General features: G+C 37.6%; 1 protein-coding gene across 1 annotated transcript; it reads left to right on the forward strand.

Moving 5' to 3' along the window:
• The first annotated feature begins 3,071 nt into the window (after positions 1-3,071).
• ptpn2b (protein tyrosine phosphatase non-receptor type 2b) lies at positions 3,072-19,300 on the forward strand. Its single transcript, XM_034705158.1, has 10 exons — positions 3,072-3,326; positions 4,325-4,415; positions 4,510-4,610; positions 7,946-8,044; positions 12,270-12,407; positions 12,875-13,084; positions 13,190-13,351; positions 13,800-14,008; positions 15,238-15,333; positions 18,394-19,300. Exons 1-10 carry the CDS (start codon positions 3,246-3,248, stop codon positions 18,413-18,415), a joined length of 1,209 nt encoding a protein of 402 aa, XP_034561049.1. The 5' UTR covers positions 3,072-3,245; the 3' UTR covers positions 18,416-19,300.
• Positions 19,301-20,653: the final 1,353 nt, after the last annotated feature.

The following is a 20,653-nucleotide window of genomic DNA, read 5'->3' on the forward strand; positions in this document are numbered from 1 at the left end:
CCTACGTGTTTTTGAAGGCTTTTATTTTGCGTTCACGTTCCTGTTTTTCAAGGCTTTTATTTTTTTGAAGGCTTTTATTTTTGTAACTTTCGGTATGGACTTCCGGTGTGGATGTTATTGCAACGTTTTTAGCTTTGTAACTTCCGGTATGGACTTCCGGTATGGACTTCCGGTGTGGATGTTGTGGCGGCGCCATCTTGCCTGCAGTAGGGTACTCTTGGCAATTTAATAGAGGCAGTACACTACTATGCAGTATGTGTGCCTTAGTTCAAGCTCAATCCCCATTACCAATGTATTTCAAATAGTCTCCCCACTTTGCCACATATTTCTCCACCATATCCTGACAGCTGAACGAAATCCGTTCATATGATGCTACCATTGCCAGCTCAGTGAACCACTCATGAAAAGAGGGCTCATCATTTTTTTTATTACAGCACAGAATACAATTAACAGATATACCAGCAATGAGCGAATTTCCGTTGTTGCAGCCTCGTAATGTAGAACAATCATATATGTTTTGTGACAGAATCTCAACAATTTTATAATAAAATAAACCAAGAAAAGCGGAAATGCACCGAATTACTTCAGAACATTTCCTACTGTATGGCATTAACCAACAATGTAATGAAATAAACATTCAATTCTTTAATTGATTTAAAAATTGACCCAAGTTAATGCGATTTGTCTGCCATGCTCTTTTATTTGTAAGCATTGGTCAGTCGGAAAATGTTTTCCTTACAGGAGTCGTAAACTTGACAGAAGTTCTAGGCAGATTTTATGTAGCAGAGGAAATACTCCCACCCTGTGGCCACCGGAGAGGAGTTTTGTCAGACCTCCATTTATGTTATGTTTCATCACAAAACATTATTTCAAACATTACATTTCTTTTTTTTTTAAACAACTGTTGAATATCAGTTCCCACAGAATACTATAGGCCTGTTTGATGATGAGTCTGAATTTCGGCATTTAGATGAAGCTGGGTTTACACATTACAAATACTCAACAATTTGTGCGAAATCTGTAATAATCTCAGAAAATACAGAACACAATGTGTCACATTGCTAATTATAAAATAAAGACTTTGAATAATTTAAAGTCTTTCAAACATGTCCACAATTAAACCAAACAGAAAATCTCATGAGGACTCTCTTCATCTCTGCTTCATATTGAAACTGTCTTGTAAAAGGAAGGAAAGATAAAAGAGCAGTCAGCTAAACTCTGGCATGAAGGCAGACCAGTTTGAAGGGTGCAAAAGCTTTGTAACAATAGTGATGCTTTGTCTCCCCCTTTGTTAACCTGTAATCAGTCACATAAGAATCATATTACTGACGTGTTCTTTGTCCGGCACATTGAGCGTCACATTTCTCCATCTGATTGTTGTTTAACAGAGAGTGTGGTACTGTGTAAGGACAAAGAACGTGATATTGGTGACTGTCTCCATTACAAAACTAGAGAGACTACTATAGAATTCAGGTGAAAGGAGTACTCCTACATGTCTGTAATAATTGTATCAAGTCTTTAAAATTAATCATCTTATTTAATTAATAAATATATATATTTTTTAAAAGTTGAGATACAGTGTTTTTTTTCTATCTTATTTGGAAACTGAATATATATGGGAGGGTTGAATAATCGTACAATCTCTACCATTTTTACCTCTTTGAGAACTAAGTTAAAAGTTTCTAAAACTATTTTGTTCAATGAATAAATCCCTCAACTTGTCATAGAAGCCTATCTTTTAGGTGTTTTCATAATGTATGTGTTGAAGTTGAAATTTTGGTCACTTTATTAAATGGCTTTAACTATCTATTGATTTATAAAAAAAATATAATAATCAACTGTTTTAGCCTGAAAGTTTTGGCATTTTAAGATAAAAACGGATTACGTAAAAAACAAAAACAAAAAAAAACAGGAGTACTTCTTCGAGACTACAACTGTCAAAAATTAAATTAAATTTTACGTGGAATAGAAAAGTATCTACACACTGCAAAAAATCAAAATCTTACCAAGTGAAATTGTCTCATTTTTAGTTAAAATGTCTCATCCCACTTGATTTAAGATACATTTACTTAAGTAAAGTAACATTTGAGCAAGACATGGGACTTTTTTTAAGACAATGCATCTTAAATATCTTGTTAAGTCGAACAATCTTGAAATGATCTTGTTTTGAGTTGTAATTTAGAAGAAACAAGGTTTATTTTACATTTCATACATTTTTCAAGCTGAGATCTTATTTGTAGAAGACGGATAATCTTGATTTAAGACAAACCCTTTACTTGATTTAAGTTAATGCATTTTATTGGATAATCTATCAGAAAACAGCTCCAGAAAGAAAGAAATGTTGTTTTTTATCGGTGGGTTACAGTTTTCAGGCACTGTTTCTTCTGAATCAGATAAAAATATACATCCTTAAACTACATGCACACAAGAATGAAACACCTACTTTTGAGCATGGCTTATCCTTAAAAAAACAACATGACTGAATATTAGTATATCCAGCTTACTATGAGAAGACATTATATCTCAAAATGCTTAAATTAAACTTTGTAATCTTATTTCAAGTACAAGATGGTCTTAAACCTAGAGAGGTGCCGCTATAATACAACTTAAATTAAGGTGACTATATCTCAAGTGAAGAAGTTGACATGAAATTTATTAGGGCAAAAATATTTTTTTGAGTGAAAAAATTACTAATTGTTAGCACTCCTGGCTTATTCTGAGACACTAAGCTTTAAAATACTGGTAAAATATTGCTTAAAATAAGTTTCCCCTGCTAATTTTAAGATCACAGTTTTCTAAATATGATCTTATTTTAAGAAATCTTACCAAGCAAATTTTCACTTGTTCTATTGGCAGATTTCTTTGCTTATTTCAAGGTAAAAGTACCTTGAAATAAGCTTTTTTTTCTTCTTTTTGAAGGGGCATTTTTTCCAGTGTACTGTTTTAGTTGAAATTAAAAAAAAAAAATTGATTTCAAAATGGCTCCTTTGGCCTGACCGATGTTGTGCGACATCTCTTCGCTCACGGAATATCTTAGCTCTTTGGTTTGACAGCTAACCGAAGGACCCTATCATTGCACATGCGCACTGGTGCCATAATCAGATGTCAACTGCAGTACAGAGATAACGGGCAAACATTTAGCGAGAGCTCGCGAGCTTAGGGAAGTCACAATCCGTCACCAGAAGCTCCTCGAGCCTGAAGAGAGTAATGAGGTAGAGAGTCGGACAACTAATAACTTTAACAACATGACTGACACTGCCACAGAGAACATGGACCAGGAGTTTGAAGACATAGACTCGGAAGGCCGGTGGCAGAAACTCTACCTTGTAAGTCTGTTAGCATAGTTAGCATAGAGCTAATATAAATAGTTGGTACATTTAACATGTAGTAAAATCAACAAAGGAACAGATTAACCATTAAATGTGTTGCTAGTTATCTACAAGCTCCTTTACATCTGGTTTCATTTGCTGTTTCTTGTTTCGGTTTTGTTTTGTTTATTTTTTTTATACTGCACACTTCTTTTTGTTCTCTGTAAATGAAGAACCACCAGAGGAGTTAAAGCTCATTTATGACCCTTTTTTAACTTGTTTGACTAGTATATGACTTTATTGCCCATATTAGGATCCTGTTACGAGTTTATATTATTATCAGGGCTGAAAGTACGTGTTTGAACACTGTGGTTAGTTGACACTGTTTTCATGATAATTGATTTCTTGTTTATTCTGCTTATATTAACCCTCCTGTTATGTTTGTTTCTCTTGAACAGCAATAATGTTCCTGGGTCAATTTGACCTGGGGCATATTCAATAATACATAAGTGTCAGAACACCCAAAAATCAAAATTTTAACTCCATTACTAACCATTTAAATCAAGATTTGGTCCATTGGTGTTCTTTAATTCTCAAAGATCATGGTTCAATGAGGATAATTCTCTCGTTTTTCATTAAAATTAATGTTAAAACTTTTTTTTAATGTACATTGGAAAGCCTTAAATATAAATACAATAGTTTAACATGACAGCTTTTTGTTTATTTTATTTAACATTTTGATTTTTGTTTTTTTGTATGAAGTGATGTTGATAAATTAACATGACACCTCTTCTGTCACATGCTGCCCAGATTTTAATGCTACATTTAGCTGGTTTGGAAGGCATATATTGCCCAAAATAGACTGTTAAAAGGGCCAATTTGACCCGCAACATAACAGGAGGGTTAAAAGATCAAACAGAGATGGGATGATTCCCTCTGTGTGGTGTTTAAGTGTCTGTCATACTTGTTGTGCATCTGATTATTTTTCTGCTCTAAACAGTCTTTTATGTTTCCAGGAAATTAGGAATCAGTCCCACGAATGCTCATACAAAGTGGCAAAGTATCCTGAGAATCGCAACCGAAACAGATACAGAGATGTCAGTCCATGTAGGTAACCTTTGGAAATGCTCCAAAATTTCACTCACAGTTCTCCAATTTTGAACTGTTCCTTCAACATGTTTTTTCTTCTCACTGTCTGCAGTTGATCACAGCAGAGTGAAGCTGGAGAACACAGAAAATGACTACATCAATGCGAGCCTGGTAGTGATGGAGGAAGCCGGGAGAAGTTACATTTTGACACAGGTAGGTCCAACACGTTTTATTCCAGTAAATAAAAGCATGCTTACAGAACTCATCTCTTTTGGATTGAGGAACAGATTTTTATTGTTCTAGAAGTATTTATTTGATGCCCCAAAGAGACGTCTCCAGGTTGCTTTGTCTGTGCACACAAAAGTCCAAATTGTAAAGACAGCACACTAAGTATCACAACAAATCAAAGCAGAATACTCTGCGGCTCATATTTTACATTTTTCAAGATACATTTCCTGTCACGTGACGGTGTAAGTCACTTGTTGATCACATTGGGTCTAAACAGGCTGTCCACTAAATTTACTAGAACTACATTTATGTAGTTACTACTTGAGTTCTGTTTTTGTAATCTATCAGCCAAACACCAGGAAATCCTGTCATCAACCTCATTGTACTGTAAGCAACAGTTCAGTTCCTATTTGTTCCTAATAGAAGTCAATTAGTTATCAGAAATATTAGGACTGACAGACTGATATGACAAAAAAAACTAATAAATGTTACTTTAGGGATTAGCAGGATGAGCCAGTTTAACTTTACTGACTGCATGTTGAATCAGTGTGTGAATGTGTTGTGAGCCATGTAACAAAAAGTAGAACAGAGCTGGTGAATATTTGCTATGTCTTTGAGCTACAGCGTTATTGGTGGACAGGAGAAGCCAAAACAGTGATTCAAGATCTTTTACTATATTCTTCTCTACACTAGGAAAGATTATTGACTGTTTTTGACTGTATTTAATCTCAGAACGAATTAAAAATATGTAAATATAAGAGGTTGTAGAGTATTTACCTGACTTATTTCTATTTTATGATTATCAAGCTTTCACTATCAACTGGATCATAGATGATTGATAGTTTTTCATCTGAAAACTTAGATTAAACAACACTAAAGGTCCTGTGATGAGTTCTGAAAAAGACTGTGAATAACACTGATGTTCTTCACTGATGTTTAGGACCTAAAGAAGCAAACAAGACCATTAACAAGGAGAGTGATTATTTGTTTTAACTGTATTAAACCACTGGCTGATAAGCGTGCTTGGTCTGGCTCCTACTCCCTGAAGGAGTCAGACCAGAAGGGCCATCCATTCAATATAATAGTCTGTAGTAAATCAATCGTCTTCATGGTAAGTTCTGTCATCAATCACATCTTTCTAAAAAGAAACCCAACCGATTTCAAATGCTAAAAGTTTAATTCAGCTTCCTCCAGTGAATTTACATATTTTTGTTTTTCTGTTTAAATCAGCAACGTTATTTTCTATAGAGTTAACTGTGCACATGGGAGTGTTGATAAGTACTGAAAGCTTTGTAGATTTTTAAAGTAAATCGATACAGAAAATACACATTTTTTATAGGAAGAAATCAGCTGACGGCTTGCGCTGCTCAACGTCACTTCAAAAGCCTTTTACGGGCTCGAGCTAGAGCAAAACTTAAAATATATTTTAGGTGTCATATCTAATTTGACGATCTAAATATTAATCTGTGATCCTCTGTATGTCTGTCTGAAAATGCACTGCACTGTTACGCTCTAATTCCCGGCCACACACAGATTTACTTCACTGAAAACCTGCGTACACGGACTGAGACCTGGCGTGGGATGGCCCACGTTCAAATTGATAAATGCCAACCTTTGCGTGGAAATGGTCGTACACCCTGTTTTCAGTCGTACGCACATTTGATAAATGAGGGCCAGTGTGTTTAAAACACCACAACATTCAGTTTATATCATTGTGATTTTCACAGCAGAGATCAATAAGGCTAATGAGAAATGTGTCACAGGTCACTAAACTGACGTCTTCTATCAGAGGAAATAACAAGGCAGAATCTGTCTTCATACGAACCTTGTTAGATCCTTGTTACTGTTTATTGGTTACCTCATGCCCCAAAGAAAAACCAAAGTCGTTGGCTGATCCGAGTCAGCTGCTCCGTTCTGATGTCTACTGGGATCAAACTTCTTTTTTTCTTGAATCCACCGTTATAGTAAACAAAGCTGCTTTCTTGAGAAATGACTTTTTTTGTGGCATAACAACGTCAGTCACATTGGCTGTTTGGCTCCAATCATTGTTAATTGTATTTCCCTCAGTGAGTTTTACTATTAAAATCAGACATGCTGTACAGCTCATGTAATAACACGACTGCTTACAAACCAGGCAAAATGAAAGGAAGCTTTCATTTATCTCTGGAGCATGGAGAGAAGACAAGTGTTGCTTTGTAGCTTTTCAGTGTTTTAAATATTAGCTTAAGTGCTAATATTGTTAGGGTAAATATTTCATCATTATTCAGTGTTGTTAATTATTTATCCGTGAAGAATAAGTCATCTAAAACAGGAGCCGAACTTGGGCTTTTAAATGACTGCATGTCTTCAGATTAATAGATAAAACTCTGATGACAGAAAAGGAGACTACATTGAAACCACACATTTTGTCACCAAATGATTTTGCTGCTGCTCATCATAATTCATTATTCTGCTCCACGAGTTCACAACCACAGAAAGTTGGTAAGTGCAGAATGAAACAACAGGTTTGTCAGAAGAAATTGTGCATCATAGCTATTTCAAGTATGTAGGAAACAAGAATTAGACCACAGTCAGACACTTGTGGGCTCTCATGTTGTGAAAGCACATCGATTTATTCTGTTGTTAAACATTTCAGGGGTGTTTGAAGGGAAAGCTTCGACTGTGACATTCATTTTATGGTTTGTTGAGGAACTAGAATTTACACAAAAAAAAAAGATGAGACAAAGTCTGATGTTACTGTCTTAACCAGCTTTGTTTTAATAATAAAGAATCTGAAATAATAAACTTTTTTTTTAAGGTGGGGGAAATAGGAAGCCAAAAGTTAGGAGAAATTTGTGCGTCCGTCCAAAGAATACTGGTAGCTTCAAATATCAGATTTAATGAAAAGTTGCAGCAGATGTTTTCTGTCATTTTTATCATTCCCAGTTAACAGCATGCTCATTTACATGGTAACAAACAGCGTCTGACTGTTGCACTACTGACAGCCTCTCAACGTGTATGACATTTGAATTTATCCTAACCTCACAGAGTGCAGTTTTTTTTCAACTTAACCACAAGCTAACCTTTTATGAGTCCTGACCTTTACATCAAGTCTCGCTATCACCCTCTAATTATCATACCGTTAACAACAACCCTCAGCCGATCGCTCAGCTAATGTTCTAATTGGCTCCAATGATATTGTGTGTGCAGAAGAGATTACACACATTCCCTTTGTAAATGACCTTATGCTATCCTATTAGAGCCCTTCCAAACTGTGTGTGTGTGTGTGTGTGTGTGTGTGTGTGTGTGTGTGTGTGTGTGTGTGTGTTTGTTGTCATCAGGGCCCCCTCAGGAACACGTGCGGCCACTTTTGGCTCATGATCTGGGAGCAGAAAACCAAGGCGATCATCATGCTGAACAGAGTCATCGAAAAAGGCTCGGTAAGTAAAAAAGACACACACACACACACGCACTCACAGGGTTAAAGTTTGCATCCTGAGCCTGCAGAGTGTGTGAAATAACTTAAGCAGCTTGTTTGATTAATCCTGATTTCTGTTAAATGGTCTACTGTGAAGCTTCCCGCTCCTCTAAGCAGGATAACGGGAATTCAGTGTTTTGATAATGTGCTCACAGATTTATGGAAGGGAACCGGGATGCAGCCCAACGCCTTGTATTTCCTGTGATCCTACAATGTGCCAATTAAACACACACACACACACACACACACACACACACACACATACACACACACACACACACACACACACACACACACACACACACACACACACACACACACTAACTGATGCTCTGTCTCTTGTGCAGAGCATCTGTGATCCCTCTCGCTCTCCCTCTGTCCCAATAAAGCAGCTGGAGAGGATCTCACTCGGCCAGGAGATTCACTCTCTGTGTGTTTTCCTTTGAAATCAGAAGTTAAAAGGCACTTTGTGTTCTGGTTTTTATTAACCTTTATGAGGATTTTTAACATAGGTTGGCCCTCCAATCCTTACAGAGGGATTGTTACAAAAGAGACTTATTCATAAGAGTTCTGACCATTGTCTGTTTACTGTGAACAACACAGTGGTCGTTAGGGAAGGACATTTACAGCAAAAACAACTCGATAGTGACTGGGAACTATTCAACGTTTAATAGAATAGTCACCCTCCTTATGCTGGGTAACTCTCTATCTGTGTACAGCAGTTGTTGTTGTCTTATGGTATGCTAATTTGACCCGGCAAAGTTTGCACTCAACCTCAATTTTGTGTCTTTTTTCTGAGAAATTCCTCTCAGGACTTATGACGGAACTTCCCCTGTTTTACTGGTACCTGGCATAAATACTTTCATCTTCTTTAGTTATTAATTGGCAGTGAGCAAACAGTTTTCAGATGGGCTACAGCAGGCATGTTCAAAGTAAGGCCCGGGGGCCAATCGCTGCCCAAGGTCCATTTATTTATGCCCCCAAGCTTCCACCTTAAATTGTGTTATTTATAGCATAGATATTAATCACATTCTGAATCATCTGTACATTTGCAGTTTCTTTCAAGTGCACAAACAAAACTAAAGTCAATTCAGAAACATCTCAAAAAGCTTCATATGGACTGCCCGTCTAAAGCCAAAGCACTGGGAATTCTGCAAGACAGCAATGAAGAAGAAACACAAGAACTCTTAAAGCTGACAGGTTTTCAATTTGATGTTTTTACCATGATGTGAAAATGTCCTTGATGAACACTAAAAGTTCAGGGGACACAAAAGAGGACACAAGACAAGATCAAAATTATGAAATAGTACAGAAAAGGCAAAATTAGACGCATAAAAAATGTCCGGAATGCAGGAAAATATTTTTTTTGTTAAAATGTCGTCTGATGATCAGAAAAGTCTTAAAAACAACATCAAAAAGAACTGTGAAATCCAGATCGTGATCTTGCCATAGGAAAATAATGATACAATAATTTTCGCACATTGCCTAACCCTAATGAAAAACATTTTCCTCCAGAAGAAGATAAAGTTTGCTAATGTTTACGTGGCTTGTGGAGAACTGAGGACTTCCTAGTTACTGATTTATTGAGAAAAAAAACCATTATTAAATAGAGATTTCATATATAACTTGTATGATTCCTAAGTCTCAGTAGGAGCCACTGGCCCTGAGGTATTCTGACAACATCAAATGTGGCCCTCTTTGAAAAAAGTTTGGACACCCCTGGGCTACAGCAGCCTGATAAAAATAATAAAAATAGATTTTTTATAAAATAGCGACTACTCCAATATTTGAAAGTCATGACTCAGCCGTAGTAGTGATGAGCAGAGTTAAGCTGCAGAACGTACAGATGGCTTGCTGCTGTCTCCTAAAATACCAATGTATTATATAATATGATATAACATTATGACTTGATGTGCATGACAAGAGGTTTGGAATTGGGCCTGGATTTTTGTAAGCCTGCAGATTTGAAATAGTTATATAATAAATCATTATTATGAAGTTTGTTTTTAAAGTCCCTTAATAGTAAGAAATAAAACTGTGGTAAGAATATTTCTTAAATGAGTTGGAAGAGAAACAATGAAGTGAATGAAGTTATGCTTATTTTACATTTCACCTAGTTATTTTGTTCATAATTAAGTACAAATTTTCAGGTTTTGGGGAGCTTTTTTGAAGTAGTATTGGGGTGAAGTTATGATGTAATGTAATGACTGTTGCCACAAAATAAAAACACATTGTAAAAAAAATCTTAATATGTGAATGATGGGCAAAATACTTGTGCTTTAAAGATTTAATATTTTTTCTCTTTTTTTATATTTTGTTTGTAACTTTTCAAGATTAATTAACAAGACAAAACAAATCAAATCAAACAAGGGCTCAGACATGTTAAATGAAAATAAAATCATAATAATAAGAAATGGAATGAAAAAAATAAAAGATTAAAAAAGGTTAAATAAAGAAAGGAAAAGTTTGTTGAAAAATGACTTTAAATGAAAAATAAGTGAAAAGAAAAAAATGTATATTACATACATGCACACATACACATTCATACATACATGCACATAAACACAAATATATAAACATACGTACACACACATACATACATACATACATACATACATACATACATACATACATACATACATACAATCATACATACACATGTACACATACATACATACATACATACATACATGCATACATGCATACATTCATACATACATACATACATACATACATACATACACACATACATACACACATACATACAATCACATACATACATACACACAAACACATATGTGCACATGGATACATACATACATACATACAGACATACAGACACACACACACACACACACACATACACACACACACACACACACACACACACACACACACACACTCACACACACACATACACACACACACACACATGTACACATACACACAAACATACATACAAGCACATACATACATAAATGTAAATAGGTTAAAGAAAGGAAGAAAAAAAAAGACCATCCAAGCAAATTAAATAGTATACTCTGGGGTGCTGTGCATCAAATCTGCAGGATGTATAAATGATTTTGCACTTTTAATTGTAGTTATTTTTTTAAAGATATTTTTTATCAGTGCATTCTGAAACACCAGAGCAGGTGGCCTTAAACTCACAGACTACAAGGCTAATCGGAGGTTGGATTAGAAGACGTGCTGCAGCTTATGTTTATGGGAGAAACACTCTGACTTAACAGATTTGTATGCGTTTCCGTGCATGTGTCAACAAGTGTTGAAGGGACCTTCTGTTACTGCTGTCTCGGTTAAAAAACAACTTTCTGTGTGGGTGAGTGTGACCAAGTAGATATGTGAAGGTATGTGTGAAGACATAAGAAAGATTGTTCTCTGCTTTCATTTACCATTCAGCCACCCTTTTGATTTTAAGCACTTTGTAAACTCAGGTTACAAAGTGATTTACAATTACAATAAGCTAGGCACAGAACAATTATAGTACAAACAGGAGGAAGTGCACTCAATTGACACACACAGACATGAAAGAGATACGATTATTTGAAGCCAACTTTTAGAAGTGGGCCTTTAAGAGTATTTTGAAGAAGTCGACACCATCTGGGAGCTCACACAGCAAAGGAACATCTGTTTGTGGTATCAACAAGACATTGTTGTGGGATGATCTGAGAGGCTGTCCCATGATGGAAGGGGTTAAAAGGTAGGAGATAGGAACAGGGGCGGAGCTTTTTGATTCCTTAGAATTAGTTCAAATTATCTTTAAATCATTCCTGCAATCATTTGGCAGCTAGTAGATTGAGGTTAAAATGGGTGTGTTGTAAGATCTGTGATAAGTCATGGTAAGAATTGAGTCATTTCCTCGAGTTGAAGTCAGAGCTGATTTATGCGTGCATAAACAATGTGTTTTAATTGCTGATAAAGTTGGTCTTATATTTGAGGTAGTTCACACTTCATAAAAATGACTGTACCAGTTTGTTTACATGATGATCACATTTCAATTGACAGCCATATAAAATAAAACATCCCGCTAAGTGTCAGCTGCTTTTCCCCCAAGGCCAATCAGGCAGCCGGGCTAACTTGTGCTTTTCATCACATGTGTTTCTTTGTAAGGTGTTCCACTTATTTTGGTTACTCTTAACAAGAACTGCTTTTTTCTTCTTCTGTGCTAGGAAAAGTGTGCCCAGTACTGGCCGAGGGCTGAAGAGAGGGAGATGGCCTTCAGAGACACGCGGTTCCTGGTCACACTGTTATCAGAAGACCCAAAATCATACTACACCACCAGAGTTCTGGAGCTGCAGAATTTGAGTGTAAGCCAGAGCATCACGTGTCTCTGCTGTTTTGAGGCTTCTGAAAACATCCTTGTTTAAAACAAAAATATTTGATTGAGAAACAGAAAAATCAGGATGCACGTTTTGATTAAAAATGTTTGTACTGCATGTAACATTTTTACGATCCATCAAACTTGCAGAAATTTCTGTAATTTGTCTTTTACCGCTTTTTTAACTCTGCAATTAACACTCATGCTTTTCATTGCGAAATTAAAAATACACACTATTAACAGTTAAGTGCCAAGAGAAGTTTGATGGTTTGCTGTTTAAAGTATCAGGTTTCAAGAACCTGCATTATTGTGTGAAATGAAAGTGGAACTAAATTCAGCCACCCTAAGACTTCTGCAATAACTGCAAGTATAATAAAGTTCATGCCAACAGGCCCACTGTGGATAAATATAAGTGTTATACCCACTGACCTGGCTTGTGTTTTTCTGCTTCTACAGACAGGAGAGAAGAGAGAGATCTATCACTTTCATTACACCACATGGCCTGACTTTGGTGTCCCAGAGTCCCCGGCGTCCTTCCTAAACTTCCTTTTCAAAGTGCGGGAGTCGGGAGCATTGGGGGAGGATCATGGTCCAGCTGTGGTGCACTGCAGCGCTGGAATTGGTCGCTCAGGAACCTTTTCATTAGTTGACACATGCGTGGTTCTGGTACGTGCAGCCACTTCCCATAAAAGCATGAGTCATTGGGCTTCAAGAGAACAGGAGGGTCCATCCTGTACATTTTGAGCTAATTTGCATTACCATCCCATACAGATGGACAAGAGGAAAGACCGCTCTTTAGTAGACATCAAAAGCATCCTGTTGGACATGAGGAAGTACCGCATGGGCCTGATCCAGACCCCGGACCAGCTGCGCTTCTCCTACATGGCTGTCCTTGAGGGAGCCAAGTGCATCACAGGAGACTCATCTGTACAGGTAGCTGCACCACCTTACTGTGGACATTTGTAGCACTCACTATGGCCTACTCGCTCTCTTAAAAAAATATATGCATGGATATCATCTATATCTTCTTTATTCGACTACATGAGCAGAGGTTCACTTTAAAGATGACTTTACAACGCTCACCCTGGAAAACTTTCCACAAGTGTGGCAGAAACTTTGAGGCTGAAAGTGAAATTGTATAACATAGTAGTTTTCTCAACCTCTGCTACCTACTGTGGTTGCACTCGTAGGAGGAGCATTACTTGCCGTATTGACTAGTAAATAATACCATTTCTCTATCATTTAACTTTGCAAAGAAAAGGCTGGTGCCCAACATATCTAAAAGTCTTTTATGTGCCTCCTCAAATGACTTATGTATTGCGTTCATAACTTGAAACTGAACTAGCTTCCTCTTCTCTCCGTGTTTGCTGTTCCTGTGTAGAACCTGTGGCGGGAGTTGTCCAGGGAAGATCAGGAGCCCACATTGCAATCGCCCCCATCAACTCAGCCTCAGAGTAGGTGTCCGACAGAGCGATGCAACGGGAGCCAGCGGGGGAGTCAGTCTGAGGAAGGGGAGGACTACAGACAGGACGGAAAAGTACCTGCACAGTCTCCCTGCACGGAACAGGAGCTGGACGGCAGCACAGCACAGTGAGTGACTCTTACATGTTTGAATATATAAGGCTGATTTTTAGAATCCTTAAACCTGCTCTTTTTTTAAAAGTCTTTATTGATTTTCAATAGTAGTCATCATACATAGTTTGCAGCATATATTTGGAATGAAAATCTACCGTGCAGAGGACAGATACATTTTTAAACTGATAAAAACTTCCAAAGATTTCACATCTGTCCTTCCACACAACCCCCACCCACCCAATCCTCCTGGCCGTCCCGGCTAATCCTCCTAAATCCCGATCTTTACAACAATCATCGTCCAATGACTTGTTTGTCCAACAAAGGATTATAAGAATACACGCACTATAGCTTAATGTTGACAGATACATGAGAAAAGTATTTATTTGAAACAAGAAGAAAAGTGGAAGAGTAAACAGAGAGATGAATTCATAGAACAGAATTGCAATAGAAGTGACTTGACTGACAAAAGCGGAACAGAATTTATTTTGTTTGGATGAAATTGAAAATACAATGGAAAGGAAGTGTTGTCATACAAAATTCTGGAGTACTTCATGGGAATAAGACAGAAAGATAAGACTAACACACAAATAGATAAAATAAGACATTAAAACAGTCATGTTGATGAGTTAGGTCTTTTTTTAGATGTGGTAATGTCAAGACGGTGTCATCTCTGGAAAAGTTCTCGTACACGCCATTCCAAGAATGTCGTCTCACAGCCTCTTCAGCCTGTTGCCATCAGGAAGTAGACTACACAGTCTCCAGGCCAGAACCAGCAGACTGAGGGACAGTTTTATCCACCGGGCAGTTAGGATGCTGAACTCTCTCCCTGTTTTGCTCCCTCTTCCCATAGTGCCCCCTTCACAGACTTAACCCGGTCACTGACCCCCCCCCAATCAACACTGAGGTCTGTCATCCTCAGGACTGAACACGCACACACTCACTTTGATTTAAAATTGCACTATAGCTAAGTTTTTACACTGTTTTAAACTGGATTTTATTATTTTTATTAGCTTACTCTTTTTAATTTTAGCCTATCTTTTTCTAGCAAGGTCTAATCCATTCTCTTCGTCTTGTGTGTATTTCCTATGTTTATGTTGTTGTCGTTGCTAGGGTCTGAGAGAGAAACGTAATATAAAATCCTCTGTATGTCTGGTGCATACTGCAGTTTTTGACAATAAAGAAGACTTTGGACTTTGAAGCCAGTCACAGAAAACATTGTTTTGTCCTTTTCTTCTTTTGTGCAGCAAACGACGCAGAGAAGACAGCATCTCCAAATCAGCCTCAGCCAAAACACCCCAGAGTAAGCCCAGGACAAACGACTCAGAGAAGAAGAGAAAAAGGTGATCTTTTTTTTTTTATGTTTATTTTCCCATGCAATATCACAATGCCACTTTTCCAAGTCATTCCATTGAAAAATACTGTAATCATGTCTTAATCTGAGAGCGGTACTAGAGCTGCTGTTACTTATCATGTTTTCTAGTTTCATTTAGTCAGAAAAGAAAGCCCACATTTTACTATATCAGTCTGATAATGTAACAGAGATGTCAAAGAGGAAAAGATATGAGTCAGTTTTCAGCTTCAGTTCTTTCAGTCAGACAGTGGAGGCCTTCCTTGTAGGTGACTCAACCTCCTAATAGCAGAAGTTATACTTAGTGCACAACTGAGGCTTTAATTTCTGCTTATTTTAAAGTTTTTCTTCAAATATTCTCCTTCATTCAGTGTGCAACTAACTGACATCTCCTTCATGCTCTCATAAAGGCAACACAGACCTGATGAAGCACTTATTCCTGATGACTGTGCACCTCCTGAAAACGGCTCACTCAGTCATTTCTGAGAAGCCGTCCTTTGTTGTGTGACATGTCAGTGTTGTTCCAGTAATGTGGGCCCCAGCGTTACGGCACCATTACCGTTTCTGACGAGGTCTTACTCTGCTGTTGTGGTTCTTCTTGGACAGCCTAGGCTGCATTTGCTGCACATGACAAGAGCTGGCCTGTCCAGTGGGGGGCAGTGTGTCTTTACCCCCCTCTGTGGCAGCAACAACAACCACGGAGAGAGCATTTAGAGGACGAAGTTTAAAAAAGAAAAAACGCCCACTCTTGTACTCAGAGGTGTGTGTGTGTGCCTGGTGTCTGCTGTGTTTTAGTTTCGGTTGACGTTTTGTTCTTGTTTTTGTGATTTGCTTTGCTCGTGTGGTTTTTCTAGTCTGGTTAAATTTGGCTGCACTCTAGCATGGTGTTTGTGAGGTGTGTGTATGTGTGTACATTTGTGGTTTATGGTTATTGAAGCTCTGAAATGTCATGTTGGTTTGGAATATTGCAGGGCTCATATCTATGCAATGCAACTGATGTCAAAATTTGTGGCACCTTTATTTATCAATTTCTTAAATTTGTCAAATTTGACTGCAAATTGTTACAGAGTAGATATTGAGGATAAAATGATCAGAGCGATACAAAATTTTCCTTTTCTAGAAACCTGCTTTAAACATCAAATGCTACATTGTTAACTGACTGGGTCTGAGAATGTATTATTATTGATGGTCCCCTAATAGTCATACAGAGGAAGTAGATGAGTACTGAAGGGTTCTATCAATTCTAATCCTAGTTGAGGATTCTTGTCCATCAGCCTAAGTTAGACAAGTCTCTTTAAAGGTACAGTGTGTAGTATTTAGCAACATTTAGAAGAACAGACTTGCTAGGAGCAGCCCCCCTTCCACGGAAGCCGCCATCTTGCACCCCCATGTTTCTACAACAGCACAGAACAGATAAACTAATAATGGCCATGTTTGTATTCAGTGAGTGGCTGCCCAAAATGCACTAGTTGGAAGAAGAGAGCAGTTGTGTGCAAAAGAATTAGCATTGGTGGACGTTTCTGATGGTAAAAACTAGGGATAGACCGTTTATTGGCCGGGCTGATATTCAACATTTTGCCGCATATTGGCATCAGCCTTTTTTTAAAATCAGACAGCCAATAAGAGATCAATTTAAAACTGGGTTATTTTGGCTCAAATTCTCTAAATAATGTGGCAGAAATGACACCGTCTGCAGTTTCAGGGGACGAGCTGAGCAGCATCCGTTGTGGCCCCTGCAATTACTAGTGATTTAAAACTCATACAACCCCACTTCAAAAAAACTGAAATACCCCCATAAAACAAAGATAAGTGAAAGATTAACATTTCAGTTATATAATGACATTTTGGAAAACTTTATTTACTTTAGAAAACTTTAGGGAGCTATTTATTTGTTTAAGTTTTCATTTAACTTTATAAGACATGCTGCTGAGCCGGGGAGCTCCCTGCACTTTGTGTTAGAATATTAAAACAAAGATGTCTATTGTCTAAAATAAAATAAAAAACCTTTAACATGTTGCAAATCTGAAAAGCTGTTGAATAAACATACGCTTAAAGGCATTTAAAGGAAGTTAAGTGTTGGAGTTTGTATTATTCAAAATTTTGACGCCAATATTTCCCCTTTTACTGCTAATGAATATCAGCTCCAAACATTGGTTTCGGCCTCCTTGACTACTAATAATTGGTATCCGTATCAGCACTGAAAAAAACATATGGGTCTATCTCTAGTGAAAACTTGACCTATGGAGGATCATACTTAACATGCATTGCAGATGCTTCTTGTCCTCAAAGGTTGTCATCACTTCACCAACAGGAGGGGGGGTTAATCTATAATCTGAGCAGTAGATATTGCTAAATACTTCACTTTCTACACACTGTGCCTTTAAGGTTTGTCGCATGTTCTTCTGTTTTGCTGACGTTTTTAACTCTCAGAGTTGTTTCATGAGGTCTCAACGGTCCTCGAGGATATTAGCATAGAAATGTGCTTTCTAGTTGTGTGGGTTTCAAACTGAATCAGTCGTGCTTTAGCCTTTTAAAACTGCGTTTCTTTAGAACGAATTGAGAGCTGTATAGTTAGATCTAATGACATACCAAAAATAATACATGGGGTATGCCCTTTTTTGAGTAATTTTGTTGACACAACAGCAGACCCCCTCTCCATTCTGGCTGCTAAAGCTCCTTTGTCATCTTGATAACCCCTACATATTAATTGTCATGTGCTTCTTTGCTCACAGATTATCAAATGTGATGAAATAAATGAGTTAAAATCTTCAAAAAATGTACAACTACATCTTAAAACCTCTGTGTGACTTGGCTGTAAACTCTGATTGTTGCTTTTGCTTTGTTAATTATGAACCTAACACTGCTATGAAAATGATTAAAGGTTGTGTATTGTTTAACAGTTTTATATAGATCATTTGTTTTGCCTTATAAAACAGAAAACACTAACTTGAAGTTGAGATAGGAGTTCTAAGTAGCTTTCAAGTTTAACTGACACAAGAAGAGAGAGAATGTTATTAGGTTTAAACTTTTCAACTTTGTGTCTTCATGACAGGGCGAAAACCAGCGACTACTAACCACCTCCTCCTGTGGCCAGCCATGCAGCGCCAGCTCTGGCAGCAAAGCAAACTTCGGCAGGGAACTCTAGCTCTCTCCCAACCTCTGTGCCCTTCTTCCTCTTCTCCACCTCGACAGCCAGCTATCCTCTCTTAAATGCTTCTTTTTAAATCCCAGCTAAGTAGCATTTTTCAGCCACTCCACACCTCCCTTGTTTTCCTCTTAATAGGAGCAAGTTACTCCTAAATCCGCCTTAGTCCTCCTCACAGCTTTCCTAAATCTCCTCATCCTCTCTTAACTGTTTACAGCCGACACTTCGACATTCTTTGAAGAGAGCACATTTTACCAGATAAACACACCAGCGCTTTATCCCTCAGCCACAACCTGTGCTGTTTCTGGAGTCACAAAATCTTATTGTTAGCTTTAATTTTATTACTTGCAGCTTTGACATTCTGCTATGCTTCTTTGCATTTATGAAATCAAAAGTGATAATAGGGGCTATGCATTGCCAATTTATAATGCTGTTCATATATGTATTTTTAGGTAACCTTTTTTCAGAGGCGGAAATAAAAATTTATTTTTTATAAGAGATTACTTGAACATTTTCACAAAGATGGGGGAGAGTGGTTCATTAAAAGCACTGCCTCCTCCCACATGAGAAATCCAGTGGCATGTAATGTTTTTCATGATGTACATAATGTTCTTTTTAAAAGATGTGTAAAAAGACATATTTTTGCTTGTATGAAAAGAAGACAGATGGATGACAATGTTACATATTTGATAACAGTAGAAAAGCTGATTTGGTGACTTGTTCTCCTTTTGAAATGAATTGGTCTTAAGTTTCTCTTCTCTTAGTGTGTAATCTACAAATAAAACTGGTACTGTCTAGTTTGCATAAAAACCTGTTCTGTCTCTCTCTCTCTTTTTTAACAGTACCACAAAATGGTTTGTTCATGTTTGTCATAGGACAGTGGAGATTGTGAAATAGCCCTGATGGTTATATTGATAATACTACAACATACTGATTGTCCATTAATACAAAGCTACAACCAGCCACTAGTTAGCTTAGCTTACCATAGAAGCTTGACTCAACTTAAAGTTGGGATTGGTAATCTGATTTAGATACACTTTTTGTTATACTGGTTAAAACTATCTTTGTGTTCTGATGATAATCTACATTATGTGTTTTTTTTTAAAAAGAACAAAAGAAATCTGCTATCTACAGCCGGAATAAACTTAGTAAAATGACAACCAATCACTGCCCTGAGGGCCTCATGAAAGGAGCCTATCAAATTTCAAGCTAACTGGAGAATGGCCGAGAAACTATAAATACCCCGATTACTGGTATTACCGCACCTTCTTCTAAAAAGGGCGAAAAAAGAAAAACGGAGGAAGAGAAGGCTCTTGTTTTTGTTTGACTTCACTCCTGATATCGTGTCACTGGTAAAACTGGATAATGCTAGTATGACAGTTGTGAGTATGAACAATAGCCATCATTCTTTGTGTTTTTTGACTTTGACTCTGATAATATTTTGGTGTTTTCTTACCGCTGAGTGAGACATGAGGTGGCATAGTGCAAAACACAAACAATATGCTGAGGATAGAATATATGTTGGTTCTGGATCAGTCACAATCATACGCTCACTAAGCAACGAGCGCTGGCATCGTTTCGGAGGAGCTCCGAGGGGAGGGGTTAGATGGAGTTCTGAGGAAATGCAACATTTAAATTCATGCCTGTTTTCCAGGCTTACCAACCCTAGCTTTAACATCTGTCAACCAGCCACTTTAAAACATAGACTGTATGAAATATGGTCGTAGTATCCGTGATGTCACCCAATCTTTTCTGAAGCGAGGCCAATCGGAGGCGGCAGCCATATTGCTGCTTTCGAGCGATTGTGACGTAAAGAGGCGGGCTTTGAGCCTCCTAGCCAACAGCTGCAGTGTTCCCGCCTGTCAATCAAGTCAGCTGTGCCTCTCATTGGAAGACTCGTAATCTCAATATCTTCCAAATTACCGCGTTAGAAAAAAATTCCCGAGAAATGAGCTATCAGGACTACACTCGTCTTTGTACCAGGCTGTAAACATGTTTATTTCTGCTGTAAAGATCAGCTATTTTGAATTGGTGTGTATGTGGTTTCCAGTACTTCCAGAGCCAGCCTCAAGTGGATCCTTGATGAACTGCAGTTTTTAGCACTCCCACATTGGACTCATATTTTTAGACTGGAGGTTGCCGCTTGTTTAAAAAACACAAATAATCA

This window comes from Notolabrus celidotus, chromosome 16, assembly GCF_009762535.1.
Source record: "Notolabrus celidotus isolate fNotCel1 chromosome 16, fNotCel1.pri, whole genome shotgun sequence".
In the NCBI taxonomy this organism is placed as follows: Eukaryota; Metazoa; Chordata; class Actinopteri; order Labriformes; family Labridae; genus Notolabrus; species Notolabrus celidotus.

Coding starts and splice junctions, on each gene's coding strand:
- ptpn2b (XM_034705158.1), top strand. CDS start 3,246: ATGACTGACACTGCCACAGAGAACATGGACCAGGAGTTTGAAGACATA. Junction 4,611..7,945: donor GAAGTTACATTTTGACACAG/GTAGGTCCAACA, acceptor TGTTGTCATCAG/GGCCCCCTCAGGAACACGTG. Junction 12,408..12,874: donor TGGAGCTGCAGAATTTGAGT/GTAAGCCAGAGC, acceptor CTGCTTCTACAG/ACAGGAGAGAAGAGAGAGAT.